The 24,405-nt window shown below is 45.5% G+C and overlaps 1 protein-coding gene across 1 annotated transcript in view; it reads right to left on the bottom strand.

The window, feature by feature from the left end:
* Positions 1–231: 231 nt before the first annotated feature.
* The window catches only part of LOC103899966 (alpha-2-macroglobulin-like protein 1), a 27,475-nt gene continuing 3,301 nt past the window's right edge, over positions 232–24,405 (bottom strand). The window contains 28 exon segments of the mRNA XM_019472403.1: positions 232–257; positions 685–726; positions 1,893–1,995; positions 2,249–2,317; positions 3,009–3,099; positions 3,854–3,975; positions 5,248–5,463; positions 5,880–6,064; positions 8,371–8,524; positions 9,306–9,380; positions 11,379–11,535; positions 11,633–11,714; positions 12,973–13,149; positions 13,724–13,807; positions 14,129–14,176; positions 14,352–14,477; positions 14,618–14,750; positions 14,957–15,176; positions 15,271–15,379; positions 15,936–16,041; positions 17,906–18,000; positions 18,003–18,078; positions 19,253–19,366; positions 19,369–19,404; positions 21,180–21,341; positions 22,155–22,264; positions 23,125–23,161; positions 23,163–23,237. Coding sequence (XP_019327948.1) covers positions 232–257; positions 685–726; positions 1,893–1,995; positions 2,249–2,317; positions 3,009–3,099; positions 3,854–3,975; positions 5,248–5,463; positions 5,880–6,064; positions 8,371–8,524; positions 9,306–9,380; positions 11,379–11,535; positions 11,633–11,714; positions 12,973–13,149; positions 13,724–13,807; positions 14,129–14,176; positions 14,352–14,477; positions 14,618–14,750; positions 14,957–15,176; positions 15,271–15,379; positions 15,936–16,041; positions 17,906–18,000; positions 18,003–18,078; positions 19,253–19,366; positions 19,369–19,404; positions 21,180–21,341; positions 22,155–22,264; positions 23,125–23,161; positions 23,163–23,237 — 3,030 coding nt within the window.

Consider the following 24,405-nt stretch of genomic DNA (forward strand, 5'->3'; position numbering starts at 1 on the left):
GGGGGGGGGTTGGAACTAGACGATCTTTAAGGTCCCTTCCAACCCAAACCATTCTATGATTCTATGATCCCAAACTACTGTGTATCAAGCCAGGTTTCACATAGAAACTTAGGGCATAGATCAAAGGAAATAGGGTGCATCCAACACAGCAGGGAAAAGGAGAGCCAGAGCAATGAAGTTTTCCTTATGGAAGCCGAAAACACAGATTATTGGTTGCAGAGCCAGGGCATTTTAGTAGGAACCCTTCTTCGAGACATCTGTGGTAAGAAAGAGCAAGAAAAGGCAAAATGCTTGATGAATTTTTAGGAAGCTATCTAAGGGCTAAGAGATCTTAGGGAATGAGTTGCAGTATCTTTTTGTCATTGACATTGGCATTTCCAGTTGCATTTAGTTTTGGGATGCTGCAAGGACTGCACGTGTGAGGAGTTGTGGAAATGGAATAGAAATAGATCCTTTTAACCTTCCATGGTATGCTCAAGCCTTGGTCTGCATTGACATTATACCTGGACTAGAAACTGTGCCCACAACTAGTACGGTAGATCCCAATTCAACCTGCAGTCCAAGAAGGCTCTACAGCACATGACGGAATTAAATACAGAGCAGAGGTTGGCTGCTTTCCTTGCTTACCACCAGTCCTCTACCCTCTTTCAGCTGTTCCCACCTTGGAAGCCTGTTAACACTAACCTGAACTGCAAGGGAAAACATATTCTCTTGCTGTGCGGTCATCTGTAGAAACAAAAGAGAAAGGGTGGTGAGCTGCAGAACTGCATGGTGGGGTAATGCCAATCTTCTTTCTCTGTAACACAACCATCCCACTACCTTAATTTTTTACTCTTCAGACTGTGAATGCAGGAAAAGAAAAATGTCTACAGTGGGTCAGACCAATGGTCTGTCTCCCCAACATGTCTCCAATACAGCTGTAAAAGACCCTCTTATGCATTGTGATACCTTCTAATGCAAGGACACTTTTGTAAATAGAGAACCTTTCAGTAGTGTGTCCTGATAGCCTTGCTTTTTTACTGATAATTAGTATTTTCATGTCAGATAACAATTTTTAGATTGTATGTACTGAGCACAAAAATTCTTGTACAGGATGGAAAGCAAAGAGAGAGCATATTAAGTGACAATATTTAGCTCTGTAAAGGTTGGATTAAGAAGTCTCCTCCTCTTCTTGACATGGTTTGGAAGGGGGAACAAGAATGGAATTCAGTATGCAACATGTAGGCCTGTGGTGCTGCTTTCTAAATCTCCAGTGGTACTTTTTCCATTTTGTTCTCAAATTCTTTTTTAAAAATAATTCATAATGTTCCATCTGCTGTTTCGGCTCATACTGAGCACAGAATAATCAGAGAGACTCAGAATGATTCCAAAATCATTTAGACCTTTAAAGGGTAAGAAATTATTTTCCTATTATCCTCTGAGACGTGGCAGCACCCAATGGATGATAGGATTATTATACTATACATGAAAAGCATAGCACTAAATTCTGCCTTCTGGTGGATCAGGGTGGCAGTATGTAACACTGATTTTAAATAAATGCCTAAGTATTTTCAAGAGAGCTAAGGAGCTGGAGAAGACATGGTAAATTGTCAGAGAAGCTTCCTTTCCACAGAGACGTAGCTTGAAGCTAGAGGAAGTCAAAAAACACAGTCATTTTGAACACATACACACCAGAACATAATCATAGTGCCAGACGGTCTCATCTCAAGAACAGAAAAGCAAGTGATTCTGCTACTTGAATGTAGAAGCTTTGTACAGAGGAAACCCAAGCTTGGAGTTGCAGGAGGAAGTGCACCGGAATAAGGGAGATGAGGGAATAAGGGGCACAGACAGAACTGTGTCTGAGTGGGGGGTATAATAGTTACTCTTTGCCTATGTCAGTGAAATCTCACCTGGCTTATAGTAGTCGTAGACATGCACTGTTGCCACTTTCAGGTTCTGCACTTCAACATCTTGTTTCACTGAGATGTTAAGCTTCAGAGAAGTCTCACCCAGCTGGAGAGAAGAATAGAAGTGAGCCAAAATGCACTGGCCATCTCAAAGTCACCTACATACCAGCTTTATTCCCTCTGCATCAGAGATTTCTTTCTCTGTCTTTCTAGGTTCTTCCACCCTCTTCCTCTTTTGCCAAAATTTTAGCCTGCCTGACCAGCCTAGAGATTTGTATTTCTGATCTCTGAGAGTCCCAACACAAAGTACTGCAGTTGCTACTACTTGAATGGGCAGCTCCCTGTGGTCTTCCTCTTACTTCTTCCAAGTAGACCGTGACTTTGTCTGGTTTTATCTCTGTCTTTTTGGCCAGGGGTATCTTCTCCAGCTGTACAGGAAGACAAGAGAGGAGCTTGGTTGGCCTCAGCTCATTGGCCTTCCCTGTTGTCTCACACCAAGTTTGGTATTTGTCAGTGAACCACTGCTGACTAAAGCACTTAGCCTAGTCAGGGGAAGGCCTGCATTCCCCAGCTATAATGGCATTGAGATTGCTGTGAGTGCACAAAGCCTTAGAAAAGATTTTTTCAGATTTGGAACAAGCGTCCTTGAGCCGTGTTCCTACTTTCAGCACTTGTAGCAAAAGGAAAGATGGTTAGTAGGAGGCTATGATGGATCTTCCTGGCTATCTCCTGGAACACTGGAGCATGTCATTGAACAACTCTATGGGATTCAACGCTGCTTTATGGAGTATCCCTACAAATGACACTGGCAGCAGCGAAGGGTGTCAGTGCACCCCAGATGATTCTAACTAGGTGCTTTTCAGCTCCTTTCTAACCTCTTACTGCATATGTGATCCTCACTACTGAACATGAAAAACTGCACAATATGAGTTCTGCAAGTGGAAAGTTGTCTTGTGAAGTAGCCCACTATATCTGCACTTGCTTAGTTTAGTTAATTTGTAGCAAGATAAGTAGCTACCAATCTCCAGCAGTTCTTAGATATTTGGGTATTTCTGGCTGAGCAACATCTGGAAAATAGATTTTCGTATCTTCAGGAAAGGCCAGAGGAAAAAGTCTTACCGCTTCCACAGAGCTCTTCACAGGAATGAACCCTGACAGCATCTCCACCTCCACCAGGGCCATGTTACTGGTCTCACGGTCCCCTACGTAACTGAAAAAAGGCAGGAGAGAAGCACATTAGATGTGGAAGTCTTCACAGCATTTCTAGGAGATACTAATGAACACTTCCAAACTCTGGCCTGCTCTACAGTGATGTGAAAGCTCAGCAGCATGTCTAACTGATAGGAGAAAGGGACCAAAAATAGCCCCCATCTACTTGCTCGATATGGAGACAGATTGTGCAGCAAATGTGTTATGGTTAATCTTCATGCTGCTCTCTCCAACAGGTGGAAGTGATCTTTGATATTACAGGTTGAGAGCGGCAACGTTGGCATTGTTCTCTTTCAGGACAGTAGGGCATGGAGAATATGGACCAAAACACTCATCCTAGACAGATGCAGGCAAGTGAAATATGGATAGGGACTGGGGTTTCTGCTGTCTGGTTCCAGCAGAGGTTCACACTGCAGAAGAATGCACCCCAGGGCTGGTTCAGCCCAGGCTGCCAAGTGTCCCCCAAGGGGGGAGCTCTGGCTCTTGGGAACGCTGCCATCTCAGCTGCTAGTGCTCTGGTGGCTGCTGAGCTGCTCCATGCTGACTGAGATAGTTGCTGTGGTTCTGCAAGCCACTGCCAGTGCGTTCCCAGGCCTTACTTCTCAGTTCACGATCTCCTTGGGATCTCAGGAGAAGAAGACAGTCTTCCCCTGTGTCTTTGTCTCCACAGACAGGAGGTTTTTATGGGGTTCTGGTCATACTACTGGGACTCCCACTTCTTTCCATTGAAGAAAGAGCCTCAAGGGATCTCATACCTGACAGATACATGGACATCAACCTGTTTCCTGACACCATCACATTCTCTTGGTACTGTTTCCACATCCAGGACAAAGACCTTTTCTGGTTTTGGTGGTGGGGTGTTATAGTACAAAGTAGTCTGGTGGGGGAGAAAACATCTCTGTGAAGTGCCCCAGGGCTTCCCTGTATGAGCTAAAGGGCTACCTGTGCCTCCAGCTTTTAATGAATTGGTAACCAGTGGCTAACACAGTTGGCCCCAGCTGTGCTTTCTGTTCAGACATGTGCTGTTTAGCACATAGCATCAGATACATCTGCCAAATGTAACCCTCAGCATGGAGGCTCAGCTATTTGTGATCCAAGGCCTCATTCAGTACAACATTGCCTCTGTCTTACTGAAAAAAAATATTGTTAAGGTGTGAGAAAGTACATTAGCTAAAACCCTGCCCCATTAGCTAAAACCCAGAAAGAAGTGTAACTGTTAACTGATGTCATGATAATAGTTAATAGTTCTAGGTCTCAAGAGGAAAAATACTGACAAAACAAGTATAAAATCCTTAAGAAAGAAAGAGCAAAGAATCAGAAGAGGACAACTCAGCAAGAGGGATGATCACACTCCTCCAAAGAGCAGCATAGGCCAATCTTCCTCCACCTGCCTGGTGACAGACTGCCTGGTCAGCAGGTACTTATCAGATGTCTTATGCTTATTGATTATATTCAAGTGTAGCCAAGTAGTATAAGTCCTAGTAACCACCTACATGCATTAACAATAAATAATTGTTGTGTCCTCTTGTCTTATACACTGCTTGCAGATCCTCTGTGAGCATCATAAGAGATGGCTGAACAGAAGTGACCCGGTGAGGGAGGTTTTCACAGGGAGTGACTTGAGTTCTTTGCTGCATGAATGGCTCATAAACAGACCACTATCAAAGCTGCCAGAAAAATAAGATGTATTCTCCTGGACCAGTTGTGTTTGTGTACCGGGATAAGAAGACCTTGGTCCTACGTCACTCCTTATCTCTGCATGTGATAACAACCCAAAGAATATTATGTCAGAAAATATACAGTGCTCAGCTCCTGAAGCAGTGACATCAGCAACATATGTTCGATATAGAAGCAGGTTCTGTTCTGTATCTCATCACTTCTGACTTCAAATCTACTGATCTCTTAACAATGACATGGCTCTGTAGCATGAGACAGCAAAGCTGAGACATTTCTGAGAAGAAGATACCATAGATGGTTGCAATAAACCCATGTCAACAGAGTATACCTGAGCTCCTTCAAGCTTGACGTGATTCTGCCTAGAAAGCCAAATCCTACTCAGAATTTGAAACTATAGTGCCTGCTTAGAACCAAACCTCACTTCAATAGTCAGTGGCAAAACCTGACAGCTCAGTTCCTTATATATACTCACCTGTACATAAATGCAGCCACTGCCAGTTGCCTGCACTGTGTACATCCCTGGGACAGCAAGGAGAGATGCCTGATGCAGGACCAACTTGTTGTTCCTGTGCACATGGAACTCCAATGGAGAATCCTCCTTGCCTTTCACTGTCACCTTTACATCTCTGATCTCCTGAGGAATCAGGGCTGCATACTGAGTGAGGGCCTGCAGGCTAACAACTGTGTCCTGAAGGTAGAGAGAGAGTCACTGTGCTGTGGAGCCATGCAGTACAAGATCCAGCACACTGGGTCAGGCACTGCAGGGAGAACCACACTCCTCATGGCCCTGATTCACACTCTGACACAAGCAGGGTCTATGCCACTAAGTGCATAGGTAGGGTCTATGCCACAGGCAGCAGGATGACTTCTGTTACCTGGAAAGGGTGGCTTCTGAGCCCTGGGGTTAGCAGTCCCAGGCACTGGGTAATCCAAATTACACCACAGAGAAAAAGAGTTTCCCCATGGCATTCCCCTTCCCAAGCAGGGCTCATGTATGCCTGTCTGCAAAGGATGGATCTAGAGTGACATGCACATGAGAGATGTGTACATCATTCCAGGCACAGTATCTCTCTCCTTCCCCCATGACTTTCCCTGGCTTGTTACCTGTGTGGAAGCAAACCCACCAAAGGCATTTCTTTGTCCACTGAGCCAGTGCACAAGCTTGCTCACTGAGGCTTCATTGAGTGCCACGTCTGGTTTGGAGACATGAGCCAGGAGGATGTAGGCTACTGTCTCAATCATAGAAGAAGACGACTCTTCACTACTGGAATGTGATGTCAGGAGCTCTGCTGATTAGGGGAGAAACATGTGGAAGAGAAGAACAGTAGATCCCTATGAACATCAGCTTCTCCTGCCCTGGTACCCTTTGAGGACTGGCAGTTAGTTACACCGTCAGAAATGCATGTGCCTTTCTGGGGCACCTCAGCGTGCAGAAGCCCATCCCTCCTATTGTTTTTGTACTCTGAAGGGCCAGCCATCTATGATAGACTCCATGTCTTCCTTTGAAAGCACAGAGAGATCCAGGCCCCAAATCCTCAACCAGTTCCTCTAGGAAACAGTTCCCCTAGAAACTGATTGACTCTGAAGAGAGGTTTTTTGTTTAAAGTACAGTCCTAGTCTTATTCAGCTCTATGTATATTCAAATCTATGTCCCCAAGCTACAGCATTTTTGCTGTTTCTGCATTTACCTACGATAGTCTAACAGGGCTCCCTGTGCTGAAAAGCTCTAGGACTCATTTCCAGTCAGTTGGATCTGTTGTACAAGAATTGATCACTCTTTGAGGGAGAATTGGTGGCAGGCTACCAGAGGAGCAAGACTACCCAATTTATTTTGTTGGCATCCTCACTATGCCTCATAGGCTAGGATAATTTAAGCTAGAGCTGGGTCCCACCTGTGGTCCAAGCTCACAGGCACTGAATGCATCTGAGTCTGGTTGAATGTTTTGCTGTAGTGATAGTAGGGGGCTAACCAAAATTCAGCTAAGTATTTAGCTTAATTGTGCCAACGTAGACATCTTCTACAATGGTACAAATGTGAAAACCTGAAATGCTTTTAAATTCAAAGTCTGGTTTCAGAACAAAACTTCACTTTTGAAATAAGAATCACAGAATCACTTGTTTGCATAAAACCAGCATAAAGACTTCAGAACTTAGCTCAGGGACTCTATGGACTGGTATTACTTCATTGTGTTTATCACAATGGAAGGTTTTTGCATGAGGGATTTGTGATTTGTTACTTCCAAGGTGACAAGCAGAACAACTTTTTCATGAAGTGGTAGAAGGTGTCTTGGAGATGCAGCTACAGATGACCTACAGATTAACCTTGATTCTTTAAAAAGCACCAAACTCCTGTTTGAGATCCAACTGTAAACCTGTTAGTGAGGCTAACAGAATCCCAGCCACCAAGCCATGGAAGGTGTCTCTAGCCAGCAGAAAATAATCCTCTCGGGCAGAGATTCTCCAGCAAGCAAACTGGCTGCAGCTGGTGGCTGCAGTCACATCCTCAGACTCAGTAGGCAGAACACAGACACATTTAAACATGTAGGACAACACCTTTCCCTCACTTACAACTCCATTGCTCTTGCCAAGTCATTGCTAACTATTATCAGTGGAAGCAAGAGCCAAAGAAAACTATCACTTGACCCGTAGGCAGTTTGTAGTGCTCCGTGCCCTAGGGCCTTAAGGGGACGTTTTCCAAAGTGCTTGGTAAGTTAGAAGCATCAGACTGACTGGATATCAATGAGGGTGTGCTCCAGTCACTTGTTCCATATGTACTATCCCAGAGGCAGCTCTGAAAAAGTATTGCACTCTGCGTGCAATTCTACTCCTTCTAGTTTGCCCACTAGCCACCCTGTGAAGCCAGCTGGGCAGCCTGAGTGGCTGTGCAAGTGAACTGCACTCTGCACTGGTAGCTGGTAGGCTGAAAAATCCTCTCTCCCTTTTTTCTTCCATGCTATTTTTCAGTCCCCAATGTAGTTCACCATACTGCCAGATGAACAGATGTAGTGAGGAACGTAAGCCAAATCAGGTAATATTGTTACTAACTGTTTAACCATAGGCTTAGGTGCTTTGAAACTCCCACCTGGCATCCTCATTTAGGACAGAAGTCGAGTATTTTCCAAGTTAAAGAGACAAAAGGAAGAACGAAGCTCAGCAGCATAGCAATAAAGACGCATCCACCCAAGGGCCCTGAGCTGAGCAGAGCAGCAATGGGGAAGCAGTCAAAAGGTTTGAGTTCTGCAAGTAAATGCCCTGACCAGCAGCTGAATAGGCATGGTGAAGCAAGTTTCCTCTGCAAGATCTCTTGTACTATGTATGAATTGCTGAAGAATGATGGGAGCACCGCAACTCAAGTGAGTACTTTGACCCCACAAATTAAGCATGAATCACCTCTGCTGCTTTTGATTAGAAATTGTTTCCTGGGTCTGAGAAAATTAGAGACTTTCACAGCTTCAATAAATTACCATTTTCTGATACAAAAGCCAATCTGAGAATAGTTAAATTTCCCAAACCACTGCAATTAAATCCTACAGATATCAGGCCTCAAACACGGTCATTATCTCTAGAACCCAAAATCTAAACAGCAACAACCTACCAGTTTCCTTCTCTAGCATATCCAGGAGCTGCTCTCTCATCTCCATGCCCTTGCTCAGTGTGAAGACATAAGCCATCAAGGCCTTGACATAAAGGCTTGCCTTATCAAGTGTTACATTCTTGAGGCAATGTAAGGCATTATCCAGCATGGTGTCCTGAGAAAGGAATCCAAACCCAGTGAATTTCCTCTGACCACTTTTTGTTGTGAAAATCTATCACAACCCTCAACGTTGGGATACAACCCATACAATCCTGGATGTATTTCAGTGCTAGTATCTCTCTCAGGGCTGTGGAACATGAAGTGGAGTGGACAAAGCATCACTCTCTGTGGGTTGAAAAAAAAGATGTGACTGGACATGTCACTGGGATGGGGGATTGTTACTACACTGGAGAATCCAGCTGTAGGAAGTGTCTGGTAACACGCTAGCTCAGAACTGTCAGACCTGCATGCTGTGGGTCTCGGCTCCCAAGGGGTTATGATGGTTTTAGAACTGTACCAGCAAGGCTGGAATATCAGCCCATTGTGGCTAGAATAGTCTACACTTGGCTTGAAGACCACTGCTTTTATTTCAGGTCTGAAGGGAGCAGTGGGGTTGCATACCTGAAAGGTGGTCTTTTTTTTCTCCTTTAGCTATATTGGTCAGTTTAATGAAAACTATTGCCTTTCCCTGCAAGCCCTGAGCCATTTTCAGAGACAACTGTTTCCCCTGAGACCAGTTGGGAATGGGATGCTCTGCTTCACTGCAAATCGGGCCATTTATATTAAGAACTCCTTACCAAGTTAAAAATTTCCTGTTGAGCTTTTTGTATACAAAGGTGGGACATGACAGAACCTTTCACCAACTCAAGCTGGGTACTCCCTGAAACCACAGACCTGGGGAGGAATGAAGGGTGGAGCATGCTCTCAAGCCCTGCAAGAGTTCGGATGTGACTTACATTCTTCTCCAGATGGAGCTCCACCAGTGCAGCAGTGACATAGGCTGTTAATGAGATTGTATCATCCACACCACCCTGCAAGTCACACAGACAAACATCAGAAAGGGACAAGACCAACCATTGCTTGCCTGTCATTGTATAGCCACTGAAACTGCCTATGGATGGCATATCTGAGAGAGTACAGTAGTGTGCCTCTGGGCATTCTTGGACATGTGGGGACTGAAGGAAAGCACTCTAGGCTCACTTACTGAATATCATGAGTCTGGTGTTGCGGGCAGCCTGAGAACCATATTGTGCATACAGCCTAGGGGTGCCTTCTCATAGAAGGGCATGAAGCAAACCATTAAGCTATTTATTTTATTATATATGTTACAACTGGACACTTGAACAAAGTTTTTATGATGCAGGATTTGCATACAAGAAGCAATGCAAGTTTACATACAATTCAGCTGACTGTGAGAAGCTACAGGTTAATATGGGTAAACAGGATCGCAGGAGCCTCTTTTCCCATCAGAGGACATTAATTCTTGGGGAATGATTGCAATCATTCTGCTTGCATCCTCAGACATGAGACAAGACTACATCTAAAATGAGGGGGAAAATTTGGGCTGAGATCCTGAGAAGCATCGTTCACACTGAATAGCAGAAACTTTGAAGCGTAAGGGGGGTGGAGGCACAAAACATATTCCAAAAAGTTCTGTTCAGATAGAAAGCCCAAGCTGAGAAATTAACGAAAGTCAGAGAAGGATGAACAGTCTACATGCACACTCTCGTTTTATTTTGTACTGCATCCAAATTTTAAGAAAAAAAGTGTAACCCTGTGCTTTGCTAAAATAGCAGCCTGTTTTCTTTCATAAACCTGCCTTGTATTTAATATGGGTAATTTTGCAATCTGAGCAGTCTGGATTATTCTTACCTTTACAAAGACAATGAACCCAAGTATTGCCATACTGCATGCACATTGTTCAGTACCTGAGCACTAGGACATGTTCACCAAGAGTTTGGTGCATTTCCAGCTACACTGCAGGAATCATTTTGGGGATGCCAGGCTCCAGGAGAAGTCATTCTTTTTGGGCAGTGGAGGGACAACTGCGTCTTCAGATAATCCCATATTAGAGCACATAGACGGGGGGGGGGGGGGGGGGGGGGGGGGGGGGGGGGGGGGGGGGGAAAATTTGGGCTGAGATCCTGAGAAGCATCGTTCACACTGAATAGCAGAAACTTTGAAGCGTAAGGGGGGTGGAGGCACAAAACATATTCCAAAAAGTTCTGTTCAGATAGAAAGCCCAAGCTGAGAAATTAACGAAAGTCAGAGAAGGATGAACAGTCTACATGCACACTCTCGTTTTATTTTGTACTGCATCCAAATTTTAAGAAAAAAAGTGTAACCCTGTGCTTTGCTAAAATAGCAGCCTGTTTTCTTTCATAAACCTGCCTTGTATTTAATATGGGTAATTTTGCAATCTGAGCAGTCTGGATTATTCTTACCTTTACAAAGACAATGAACCCAAGTATTGCCATACTGCATGCACATTGTTCAGTACCTGAGCACTAGGACATGTTCACCAAGAGTTTGGTGCATTTCCAGCTACACTGCAGGAATCATTTTGGGGATGCCAGGCTCCAGGAGAAGTCATTCTTTTTGGGCAGTGGAGGGACAACTGCGTCTTCAGATAATCCCATATTAGAGCACATAGTTAGACCTACCTGGAGAGTATTGTGCATCGTAAGGCATGAGAAGAGGGAGAATCCAGCCAGGCTATTCTAGACAAGCACTAAAATATAAAAATATTTCTCCCTGTGCCCTTGAAGTGCCTTGGCACAATTAGCCTTGGTGCCTTTTGTTTAGAGTAAAAATGAAGAAAGCCTAGCAGAGATTAAAACCTCACATAGAGGAAATGCCTACTGTTTTAGGCCACGCTTTTTCATTCTGCTCTGGGAAGCTGCCTTGGCTGTGCTAGGCCATGGGGACATTGCTTTGTGCTACTGTGCACAGTGGAAGAGCCTGTGGAAGCAACCCTGTGCCTCACATTGTGTTCTTCCTGCTCCCACTCCCATGTCTGGCAGCCATACCTTCAAGTCATTGTTGAAGAGCTTCCCCACACTCTAGAAGCAGTCACTGGACAGCTGGTGCTTCTGCAGCCGGAGCAGAGTGTTGTGCACATGATCCTTATTGATGTAAATGTGAGAGCTGGCTTGTCCAAAGGACCTGGCTACAAAAGCTGTCAGCCTGTGGGCAGAGCACAAAGGAATCCCATGTCACAGCCAGGAGCTGAACCAGCAAGGACAATAGGTTTGGGATGACAGTACCAACTCTGGTCACTCACCATGTGTTGCCCTGGTTGACAGCTTTTCCAAAGGTGCTGTAGAAGCCATCATCATGTTTGTAGAGTAGCTGATGCTGGTAACCTATGGAGACACGTGCCAGGACACAACTTTCAGTGTGAGGGCCTGTAGCATCTCAAACTGTATCCTTGCTGTGGGAAGAAGGCTTCACAGCAAGAGACCTCACCAGGTCTACAGCCAGAGACATTGAGGCAAACCTACCACCCCACAATTCCCCATGCATCCCACAGCATCAGCGTGGCAAGAAGCAGTTGCACAGCATCACTGAAGTGCGCCATGCGGCTGCTCTACGTTACTAGAGCTGCTATGTGCAAGTACTGTGGGTATCTGCCCTGCTGGTTTGCAGAATGGTGACATGCTCACTCACCTCATGTCTTCCCGTGCCCCAGAGAACCCTCATGGGCACCTTGCTGTCAATAAAAAGAGCTGTAGGAGTGAGGAGAAAGGCTTTTCCTAGAGGGGACCAATATGAAACCCTGTTTGTTTTTCAGCACTTCTGCTAGCCCTGTTGGAACTCAGGAAAACATTTTTTATGGGACATACAGAAAGCAACAAAGCCATGCCTTTAAGCTCTGAAGGCAGAACGCTGTCCACCTTTGTTTGCTCTTCAACTACCCTCCACACAGCCTCGCTGTTTACTCTCCACCTTGCCCCTCTGCTGCTGCCACTCTCTTGGGTATGCCCCCCCTCCCAGCTATCTGTCCTAACTCATGGTACAGGAGAGAAAGGAGGAAGGAGAGGGAGTAAAATCCTATCCATGGGAGGCTGCTGAGCTTGCAGCATAGCAGGATAAGGAGACCGACAGGCTGGAATGTGAGGCATGTTGCAAAATGAGACACAGACACTGGCACTGTATTAAATTCAGTTTATATTGGACAGAGCTGACATGCCCCCACAATACGTGTCCTAAAACACGGGGAAACACTAAGCTACCAAACTCCTATCTATCCCCAAAGGCCACTCTTTATTCTAATTAATAACAGCTGATGCCCTGTTTCCACAAGGGACTTTGGTCTGCCTTGGACTGATAAGGGAAAAAACCACAGGCGTCACATAATGATGGAGATCATTAATTACCCACACCCTTCTCGGAAAAGCAGGCTTAGTACCTCAATAACAGGCAAAGACAGAAGTCCTGCTTCTTCAGAAACATGCTTTTCCTTCCATGAGACATTTCCCTTATTCTCTGTGATACCTTCCTTTGTCACAGCTCTGGCAGTGCTCCCACCCCTGCCCTGCACCTCCCCACCAGACCAGTGTCCCACACTCTTGATTTATAGCACCTTCATTTTGCAGCAGAAGGAAGAAGGACAATGTTTACCTGTTCTCAGGAATGTCAGTGCTTTATCTTCAATTTCTGGGTCCAGTTGTTTAGTCTTATTCAAGTGCTGGAGAATGAAGATGTTTGGTGCAAACTGAACCATGTTCTGTTCACCACAGCCAAAGGGCATCTCTAGCAGGTGGTCTAAATTTTGAAGTGCTGGGCCCATGATGTCCCCTTAAGTTTGAGGTGGAGGGGCAGGAGAACGGAAAAGCACAGACGTTCAGCAGTATGAAACAAAGGCACTGCTGCCTTCTCTAAACTCTACTGGGATCCTGGAAAAGAGCCAGCCCCTCACTGAAAGGAGATGATTAAGATTTCTGCTGACCCCTTCTAGATTAGGCCAGCACAGAAAGGGAAGATGTCATGGTTCTGGGAGGAGGGATGGAACGCGAAGATAAGGGGATCTGAAGAAAGGTGAAGAGAGCTGTCATTCCTGAGTGGGTATCAAGGAGGCAAAAGAATTATAGAGGCAAACTAGGTGGAAATCTGCAGGGATGGTTTTGGTTCACTTAGGTGGATGGCAGTGACAGATGTCAGAGGGGATACCCCACCACTTGGGGATCACCCAGGATCATTCCTTACAAGAGGAATAAATATTGAAAAAGATGACTTGATGCACATTTCTGAGGCCAACATCACACCCCTTACAGTTTATCTCAGGAGGAACTGGGTCAATGCGTCGTTAAGGCTAAAGCATTGTGCAAAGTCTTCCCACCAGGGACCCAAGAGCAGGGAAAGCCTTTCTCACCAATCACAGAGAAAGTGGCTCGGCCAGATCCCTCCAGCACTTCTGCAGGCAGTGTCAGGGAGAACTCTTTAAAGATGGTGTTATCTGAGGAAGGCAAAACCCAGAAATTTATCCCGTGGAAGAAGTATCACACACAAGTGTAACATCCCAAGGAGACCCAGGTGAGGCTCAGTGTGACATTGAGTCACAGCAGCTGAGACTTGCAAACAAATGCCTCAATACAGGAAACTTTGCCAGGTAGAAGACAGACATGGACAAACTACAGTCGTCTTTTTCCCAGGCAGGGATGGTGCCACCAGCACTTGCTCCCCGACAAATTCCTCCCACCTCTTGGTATTAGCAGTAGCCCTGTCCCTTCCATCCTGCTCTCATGACCAATAGCAGTCAGGGATTTTTGTCCCCTACCTGCAGCACAGAGAAAGGCATTTCGGGTCCTCTCTTGTAGGACACCTCCTGGTTGCAGATGGAGAACAAGTAGTTCAGATAGGGAAGGCAGGAAAGGAAGTCACCATGCCTCAGCAGCCTGTCTGCTTCCAAGAAGAAGGGGCTAAACTTCCTCTTAGCATCTTGCTAACTGCCTCAGGGGACAACCCACTGTTCCCAGGTGTTCTCCACCCTGAGGCCTGACTAACCTTCACAAGCAGAGGTTTTATCACTGTGTCTCTCCCCCCTTGCAAAGGTGTCACAGCAATCCTGTTATCACACTGATCATGTGAATCTTCTGCCATGCTGCTCACAGTGACATTCACTTTGCCTGCAAGGAGCACAGGGGCACATCGCTGAGCACTTGCAGCGGACAGCTGTATGTACAAGCACCGGGACCAGACATGCAGAGGCAGGCAAATTCCACCCCTCCTCCCGCTAGCTGCCACACATCCCTCTGCTCAACCTCACCCAGCCTGGTGGCTGTCACGTTCCACTTAAAGGTTTTTGCTTCGTTGGCACAGAGGCAGCTGGTGAACCAGCAGTCTGGACAGGCATCCACCTTTAGTTCTGGGATCTCTGTGAGAGTGGTGCGCACCTGAGTGTGGTGGGGTGTACAAGCACACATTGGCATAGTGTTAGTATCAGGCACTGCACAAAGGAGCAAACACCATGGGTCATGAAGTGCGAGGCTCTGCTTTGTGGCCCAGACACCAGTATCTAGGGCTCCTGAGAAGCTCATAGCTTGCCTTTGGGCTCAAGTGTTTGCTCCAACAGAGGTGTGTAACTGGGGGAATACTCACCCTGGATACAGTCCTTGAGGTAGTTGAAGACAGTGGCTTTTAGGCTGAAAGTCTCTCCTTGGATCACAGAGTACGGCAGTGACAGATCTACAAAGAAAGACTGGAAGACCCTAAGAGCGGTCAGAGAAGAGAACCCAAAGCCAGTATCGGCAACGCAGAAGGTGTTGGCGTTCCGTTCTGTGATGGTGTCAGGTACAGCATCTTGGACAGATGCTTGCCCATCATCCCTACAGCACGAAGAGAGAGAGGAGAACTTGCTCAGAAGCAGTCAGAAGTCTCCAGGGATCTCTCTGGGGAAGGCAAGTAGAGGCTGTCAACAACCTGAAGGAGACCAAATCCCAAATCCAGGTCTCTGGGAAAAGTGTCCGTGGTTTTGGCTTCCTCATGTTATCAGAGCGAGGTGCAGAATCATTATGGCCAACATGATTTTCTGCAGAAAAGCAAGTGATTGATACCTCTGAAAATAGCATATGTAGCTCCAGGTGAAATTAGTTCTTCGTTCACAGGCAATCTAACACCATAAATGCTTTGTGACACAGAACAAGAGTGGACAGGGTTGGCTTTTCAGTGAGAATCTGACACAGTGTCTGTACCTTTGAGGAACACAGCTTTAGGGAGACAGAGTTGGATGGAGTTTAGCCTGAGGCTCAGTCTGACAGATCCAGTAAGTTTGGTACGGATCCAGGAGGAGACAGCATGCTCAAATGGAGTTGCACTCTTAAATAATCTGTGAAAGTGCTGATGGAGAGCATACTACATTTTCTGTGAAGGGCGCAGAACACAGGGACAGCCAATAAAGCACAGAGATTTGAGCTTTTATCTGTGATTTATAAATCAGGTCCATTGAACTGGACACAAGCTTCACTCCTCTCACACACAAACAAGAAACACAGTAGGATGGAAGTCAGCCCTCTCAGCTACAGGCTGGCCAGAACTGGGAGAAGAGAGCCCCTTCAGTCAAGGAGATGGACATGTCTATTCCTTACCAACAACATTGCCTTTTCCAGGATACATCTTTTTCTTAAAGCCTGGTCGCATACAGAAAACTGGTTTCTTGATTCTAGTATTGGTTAATATTTTCACGCACAATTTCTGGGAAAACAGTGAAGAGAGTAAATCAATGATAAGTAAAAGGGAACAAGGAATGTTGAAAATATCTCATGATAGCAGGTATCATAAGGGGGCTGGTAGTAGCTGAAACATTTTAAAATGCTGCTTGTTTATATACATATGCATAGACTTACAGGCTCAGACTCTGGCCAGTGCATGAGGAATGGAAACCAGCTTCTGAGGAATACTGGAGCCAATTATTACTTCTCATAAAAGTAAATTTCAACTTCATATGCCTAACCCTAACAATGAGCCAGAGTCAAATGCCATATATCCCATGAAAAACTTAAGAGAAAAAAATACCAAGCTTTAAATCTTTGCACAATTTTAGAATGGAAAGATCTGACTGGCTGGGGAAACAAAAAAACTCTATAGAGTCAAATGCCATATATCCCATGAAAAACTTAAGAGAAAAAAATACCAAGCTTTAAATCTTTGCACAATTTTAGAATGGAAAGATCTGACTGGCTGTGTTCACACAACCGTTCTTACACAAGTTAGTACCAGTCCTGGCTTAGAAAACTGACGGGGAACTCAGTCACAGCTTAGTATGGATTCTGCTTTTGTCCGAATAACACTCAGACTCTCAGGGCCTGTGCTTCACAAAGTGGAAATATTGGATTGAATGCACCCTCATGTGCATGGACTGAGAAGAAGACATTATCACACCAAAAGAACGTATTTGATCCTGTGAGCAATCCTTGCTTTGATTTAATGGTCTGCAAGTCAGTGAGAACTCTTCTACTTTCTTGAAGTGCCAAAACCCTCCATGGAGAGTATGGGTCCTCACCCTTTCTGCAGAGGCTGTACATGCCTGTGGACTTAGTCATACGTTACAGGACAGTCATCTGTTACAGGGTCACTAATAATTGAGATATAGTGGGATCTCCTTTAACTGGCATCCAACATAATCCAGGAGTAAGCATCTAGAAGACAGCAGAGTGCCATGCCTTTGGGGGGAATCAGGGTCTGTATTTGTAAGGTATAGTTCTGTCAGCCTGAGAAGCCCATGCAACTCAGACTCCATTTTGGGTTCTTTTCAGGGTGTTGTTACCCCCTTCTCCTATTTTGAGGTGCTTTTACTTGCATATATTTCTTTAAACAGCATTCTGACAGAAGCAGCACTGCTTGGGTTTCAGTTAGCAGATATTTTGGTTAAACATTGGAACAGGCTGCCCAGGGAAGTGGTTGAGTCCCCATCCCTGGAGGTATTTAAAAGACGAGTAGATGAGGCACTTAGGGACATGGTTTAGTGGGTGGTGGTGTTGGGCCGACGGTTGGACTCGATGATCTTAGAGGTCTTTTCCAACCTCAATGATTCTATGATTCTATGTTAATCTTCTGGCTATTGTGCTTGTTAGTGGATTAGTTATGTTGTCATTTGTCTTGACAGTTAGCTATAAAGCCAAATTGTGAAGGACTTCTTTTTATTAAAACTGCTTTGAGGAGAAGTAACAAGAGACTCAATGAAACACAGAGTAAATGAGTTTGCAAATAAAATAAGAGCCAAACGGTGATTAGTCAAAACATGGTGAGGTGCTCAGGTCTTACTGGAATATTCTTGCCATATCTACCTTTGTAGATACGGTAGCCTAAACTAAGTTCATTCATTTTTACACTGCCTTTTTCTAATCAAGTGGTTTGCACTATGCTTACTCATAAGTTTCATTTTTCCCCATAGTCCCCAAGTGAGTGTGGCCACACAGACGAACAAGGCACAGACAACTTGTAGCAATGAAAATCAGGGCAGCTGATGTTTGTTAAGACTAAATTCTTGTAGGCATTCAGGATGGCATACTGGAAACTGCTGGCTCAGGAAAAGTTTGGTACAAGTGTAGAGACTCACCTTAAACAGACTGAAAACATCAGCATCACTTTGGTACCATGGTGCTCCCATCCGAGTCTTTTTGTGGAGACTGGACTGCTGGGGCAGACAAGGTATGCCTCAAAGTCTTCCAAGTGATAAGGGAACCTTCATCCTCCAATTGTAAAGCTGTCATCAAAGACCTTCTCATACAGCTGCAATGGAAAAACAGAGGTCTTCATAAGGAACTGGCCGGGTCAAATATTTGGATTGTATCCCTCTATTATACTTCACAAAGCTTTGCAGTTGAGGAAGTTGGCACTGGCCCAGCTTATACTAAAGGACATGAAGCCCAAGGAGTGGATGTAGGCAAGTAGATTTCAGTCTGCAAACTTTCACCTCTGACAGTTCAAGCCTTTTAACTCTAGGGTGAAAGATTAGGATAAAATGCATTATTCAGTTTGAGCACAAGGCATTGGCACATCTGACTTACATATTTAATGATTACTACTTTATATAACTGTTAGTAGATGATGCAAGATGCCCTAGAACAGCATTTCTGTAAAATGGAACACCAGATCACACTGTGGAACCTATCTACAGGTGCAGCAAGTCACCCTGGATTTAGTGAAGCTTCTTTGTAACAGGCTGGCCTGCTATAACTTAGCTTACAACTTTGCATGAGGCATATACATGTGTATTATCTCTGACACACCTTGTGGAATTATGTTAGGATTTTCAATTATTGCAGTATTTTTGTTCTAAGTCTTAAATTCATTCCTCTGAAACACTGCTTTAAGGTAAGCGCCTTCAGCCCTTCTAGATTCTCAGAATGCACCTGGGTGCCGACAAAATCCTGACCACTTTTCACTAGCCACTGTGTGCACTGGGTGCTGTCCCCTAGCTACTGTTTTCCAAAGAACTGCTCAGGTGCTCAGCCTCATCTGTCATATGGTTATAATTCAGCAATGTTTGGGGCAGAGGGATAGGAGGACCCTGCTGGGGCAAAATTCCATTTCAAAGGTTTAGCTTCACTGCCTAGTAGAAGATGGAAGAGCAGAGAGACAGGTGGATGTGAGGAAAGCTGCTAAGCACTCTCCACCCAAGCAGAAAGCACCAGCATCTCTTTGAAGCTGCTCTCCCCACCTATCCCTGCAGTGCCGTGCAGCATCCACCACTCTCCAGGCAGAGGCCCACAGTGCAGGGCTGATGCGTGAGGAACGTGACCACCACATAACTGCTCAGCAGAGGCCGAGGAGGGGGAATGCCAGGGTGGCCACCTAACACTGCAGCCGTGTCCTGGGACGGACTATGGGCTTCCTCCCACCAATGCACGGAGACAGAAGGCAGGCAGACACTAGGGGGTTGGTCACCACAGGCTGCACTCACTGCATTTGCTGTTAGGATATTGTTCTCCTTCAGGAGGACACTCTTGTCAACAGCTTGGACAGAGCACGAGGTCCCTGGAGCAGCCTCGAGGTCCAGACTTGTCGTCTTCCCAGTCCCAGAACTTCTTCCTTGTGTGAGAAGTCCAGTGCCACCTGCAAAAGAACACAGGGTCAGGGGGCTTAGTGTTGGAGAGTGGGACCCTGTGACTCTTAGATGTTTGGGTAGCAGAGGGAAAGACAGAGAATAAGGCAGGGAAGGGGGCTGAGATGCTGAGATAGGCCCTCCTGGAAACCCATTGGGAAGGTTACAGGGGCTGCAGTGCGTACAGCCCAGCCAGAATTCCCCTACCACCACACATCCACCACCTTCTGATCCAGAGCTACACAGGGAGCTAAGCAGGCAGGCTTCTCTTCTGTGTTAGGGAGAACATGGGGGACAGTGTGTTCCGAAGTCAGTCATGGGGAATGGGGGGAGAAAACACAGGGATGTTTTCGTTATTGCTGAGCAGCGCTCACACACAGTCAAGGCCTTTTCTGCTTCTCACACCACCCCACCAGCGAGTAGGCTGGGGGTGCACAAGAAGCTGGGAGGGGACACAGCTGGGACAGCTGACCCCAACTGACCAAAGGGATATTCCACACCATATGACATCATGCTCAGCATATAAAGCTGGGGGAAGAAGAAGGAAGCTGGGGGACGTTCGGAGTGATGGCATTTGTCTTTCCAAGTAACCATTACGCATGATGGAGCCCTGCTTTCCTGGAGATGGCTGAACACCTGCCTGCCCATGGGAAGAAACTGTCTTTATCTCAACCCACAAGTTTTCTCACTTTTACCCTTCTGATTCTCTCCCCCATCCCACCGGGGGGGAGTGAGCGAGCGGCTGTGTGGGGCTTAGTTGCTGGCTGGGGTTAAACCATGACACTTTCCATGGAGACACACCCCACACCAGACTTTAACCCCAGCAGAGCACCCCTATTTTCAGTTTGTGTTTCTGGTCAGATGCTCTGAAGCACAACAGGCACCAAAACAGCTTTTATATCGTGAAGCTCTACTTCCTTGCAGATAATTTAGGGCTCTGTGGACAATAGCTGTGGGCCTAGGAACAAGAACTAGAGCCTGTCCCCAGGCTCCCTGAGGACAGAAATCTACCTCCTAGATTACAGGACCTCTGATCACCAAATCCTGCCCAACCAAAATTAGGGAATCTCACCCTGGATAGACTGGGGTCTCAGGGAAAAACCTCTGAAACAATAGTTCCAGTCTCTGAGAAATGGATGACAATAGGAGATCGTACTGCTTGGGCATGAATCCCACATCAGCTGCAGGAATGCGGGTAGTGGGAAGATGGGTGTACTGCCAGGCTGGTAACAACGAGCTCCAGGTATAGGATCAAAAGTTGTGAAGAAAAGAAGCCAAGTGCTTCAAGGTCTGGTATTGAAAGGGAGGTCAAGAGCAGCTACCTGCCAAGCTGAGCCTGGACAAGCCATGTGCTGCTGCAGGGCAAGGGCAGCCACTAGAAGTGGAGTTCAACAGAGACAGGTGTCAACTGCCAGTTCTGCTGAGCCACCTCCAACATGTCCCAGAGTGGAGAAAGGGGACATTTCCTCTGAGGAAGCATTCAGATTAACAGATGTTTTTAGTAGAGTCAAAGGAAGGTGAGGGGGGATACAAAAGATTAGGATCATGCTCCAGCTCAGGACAGCAGAGCACCTTTGGTGACCATTTGGCTGAACTGTCGCAGCATAGCCTCCAGTTTCCCTGAGGAGATGGCACTGGAGAGTAATTAAAGATGCTTCTACTAATATAGTCAAATGAGATCAGGAGCCAGAGGACTGTGCCCCAAAACCTCAGATTTCTTCCACTTTCTATCCCTTTCCTCAGTCTACCTTCACTTTATCCTCCTTTTTCTGCAGCTGATGTTCACCTTCATCAACAGCATGTTGTTCCAGCTGGTGGTATGCAGTGAGAAGTGGACTTCCCCATTCTCATCTGTGAGGAATGACAGGTGTGTCTCCTCATCATTGATGTCAACTGTTAGGTAGACCATTTCATTTCTGAAGGGAGACTCGTCACTGTGGCAGAACATCTGCAGAGAAGAAGAAGTAGTTAATACCCAGTCGTGCCACACTCCGAGGCACTGCCAATGCTTAATACTAATTGTTTCTATCATTGGGCTTCCTCAGCCCTTCTAGCTTTTAGACAGGTTGGAAGGTTCCAAATAAAATGCGATAAATACACAAAACCAACAATGTGCAGCTGTTCAGGACTAGAAATAAACAGTAGCGCAGCCAAATGAGACACCTATATTAGGGGAAAAAAGGTTATTTCCTCTGATCCTGAGCTTTTTCTTGGACAATGCTGCAGGATCCTTGATGATCAGAAACAGTCTTGTCTCCAGCAACTTAACTCTTGCTGTTCCTTGTCCTCCTTCATGCTGGGGTTAGTACTGGCCAGGTGAAAGTATTTCTAGCCCCAATGGGACAGCAGTCCTAGCAGCACCCAGGGGACTTGAGTCAGAAATGACTGCCAGTGAATTGATATACAAGGCTTTAGTGATTTGTCCCAAGTTGACATGAGCATTTGGACAGCTGTCCAAAGGGAATGTTATTTCCCTGCTGACACCACCCCCATCCCATATGCCTTTTATCACACAGACTAATTTCAGGAGCTACTCCTGGGCAAGCCTCCAGGGACTGCAACTGGCTCCAAAATTCCTGTCCAGGGAATACACTAGGTTAGGATGGGGAGAAGAAATTGCTGCTTATAGGAGGCTTCACTCATAGTTGCTGGGTACCAGCAGAGCAGCACTTACTTTCCTGGAGATTGTTACCTTCTGCCTACAGAAGCATCATTAGACATATGATGTGTTCTCAGCAGAGAAGGGACCCATGGGTGTTACCTTCCCCGTGTATGGTAGTCCACATTTGTAGAACGAATGGAGGTTGATAAACTCTGTAGACTTCATTCTCATTGCAGTAGGAATTCCAGCCATTTCCATAGTCTCTGCTCCTGGGTGGAGAGATGAGAAATCTGTTAAACCCTAGCAGTGCTCTTAGGGAAACAGAAGACAAGAAGATGCTTCAACACTATCTACAACATATACAACCTCTAAATTTAGGAGAGAAAATACATTCTTCTAGGGTATGATTCCCTCAATCTTTCTGGGCCCTCTGCTTCATGACATGATGCATCTTACCCTATAAGTACTTATTTTTCTTTATTGAAGATTAAGAGAAACTAGATGACTGTTTAGTTATAGACAACTACACTGTAGATGCCCAAAAGTGGCCTGAAGGACCCCACCCACAGTGTGACAGTTTGAACAACGGACACCTCCAGTTGCCAGAATTAGGTGCATTTTAACACTGATACTGGAAACCTACCTCCTTATAATCAATATTGTGTCAGGTTAAAAGGGAGTAGAATGGGATTCCTAAGAGCAGGAGTGTGCATAAGCAGCCCTGCTTGAGGCTTAGGAAAAGAAAGGACAAAAGACTGTGGGTAGGTACTACCTGTCAGGATGGTGCACTACAATTAGCAAGGACTGCGAGGGATTGTTGCAGACTTTTTCATGGCTAGCCAGGGCTTTGCAACTGGCTGAGGAACACCTCGGTGTCCAGGCAATCACTACAAAGTTATCTGTGTGCTAGCGGAGATGAAGGGTGGAGAGGATTAGGAAATCTGGTAATAATAAGTGGAAGAGGTACTACAGTAGAGACCATCATCACGCCAGAAAACTTGGGAACCCTCAAGTTACTTTTTCAAAAGCAATTCAACAGCCACAGAAAGACCAAAACCAAAAATTTCAAAGAAAGAAAGGATCAGAAGTTGGCTGCAAGGAAGGAAACACTTCACATATCCTCCAGTACCTGTTCCATCTTCCACCATTTCTCCTATCAACCACAATTATGTAGCTGTCAGTTTCATTTAATTCCAGAGTCTCTGTCTTCACCATAAAAGTAGTGCAGCCGTTCTTGTTTGTCTGGAGAAAGAGAGATATGAACAGAGAGAAAGAGCATGGTGTGGAGGAAGAGGAGCTGTTTCAATTGCTGGGCAATCCTAAAGTATTTCCAAATACTTGTGGAACAGATGGAAGCTCAAAAACCTATAACTACAGAAACCTGTCATGCATACCTTAGCCAGAGAAGAAAATCAACATGCTTGGATTAAACAGTCACTAAAAAAGTGGCAGAAAAAAGTGCTTCAGGAAAATCACATAAGGGTTAATTTTGTCACAGACAAACTCAGGAGACTGGGTTAAGACCAGATCCTGCAGCTGAAAGAGCATGGATGTCTTTACCTGAGCTAAAGATAACCTCCTCCCTGAAACTATACGGCCCTGAAGAATAAAGCCTGACACTGTGGCTTTCCAGTCATGACCATCTCTGTGACGTGGCCATGTTAAACAAGGGCATCCAGCCAGTTACAGATTGCAAGAGCTTTGCCAAGCATTAAGGCAGAGTCTGCCAGAGAGGGGAGGTGGACAAAGTGTTTCTAGTCGTGCCTGTTAAGTTTTCTGGAGAACCTTGCAGAGCCTCTTACATGCTATGTGAGAGGGAGCTGGCATTCAGTTGGTATCTTGCACAGCTAAGACTGTATAGCATCCCAGCTGGAGATATTTTGCTACTGGGTGTATTTTAAAAGATGCAGAGATCCAGTTGGATTTTTATATTCTGGCTTGTTGCTGGCTGGTCTGACATTTAGAAATATTTTCTTGTGACTTTCAGGCTGAAAGAGCTACATCTCAAAGCCATGGGAAAAACCAAGTGTGGAGTTTAACCACAAATGTATAATGAACACAAATGTGCAGAAAGTGTAACCAGCACTGGACATAATCTCACAGAGGACACTAGCAAGCTTAAGATTATCCATTAACTGCATGGAAACAGCAAGAAACAGGGTATTAAGCCACAGACCATCTGATGCTCTGACAGTCTGTTTATTGGTGGGAGCGGTCACAGGGCTGAATAGACCAGTGATCTGATTCCATACAATAGGATACAAAGCCCTTGGGAAAGGCCCCAGGCATCATTACTGTCCTGGTTTCAGCTGGGATAGAGTTAATTTTCTTCCTAGTAGCTGGTACAGTGCTGTGTTTTGGATTTAGTATGAGAACAATGTTGATAACACACCAATGTTTTAGTTGTTGC

This window comes from Aptenodytes forsteri, unplaced genomic scaffold (genome assembly GCF_000699145.1).
Source record: "Aptenodytes forsteri isolate BGI_AS27 unplaced genomic scaffold, ASM69914v1 Scaffold756, whole genome shotgun sequence".
NCBI lineage: Eukaryota > Metazoa > Chordata > Aves > Sphenisciformes > Spheniscidae > Aptenodytes > Aptenodytes forsteri.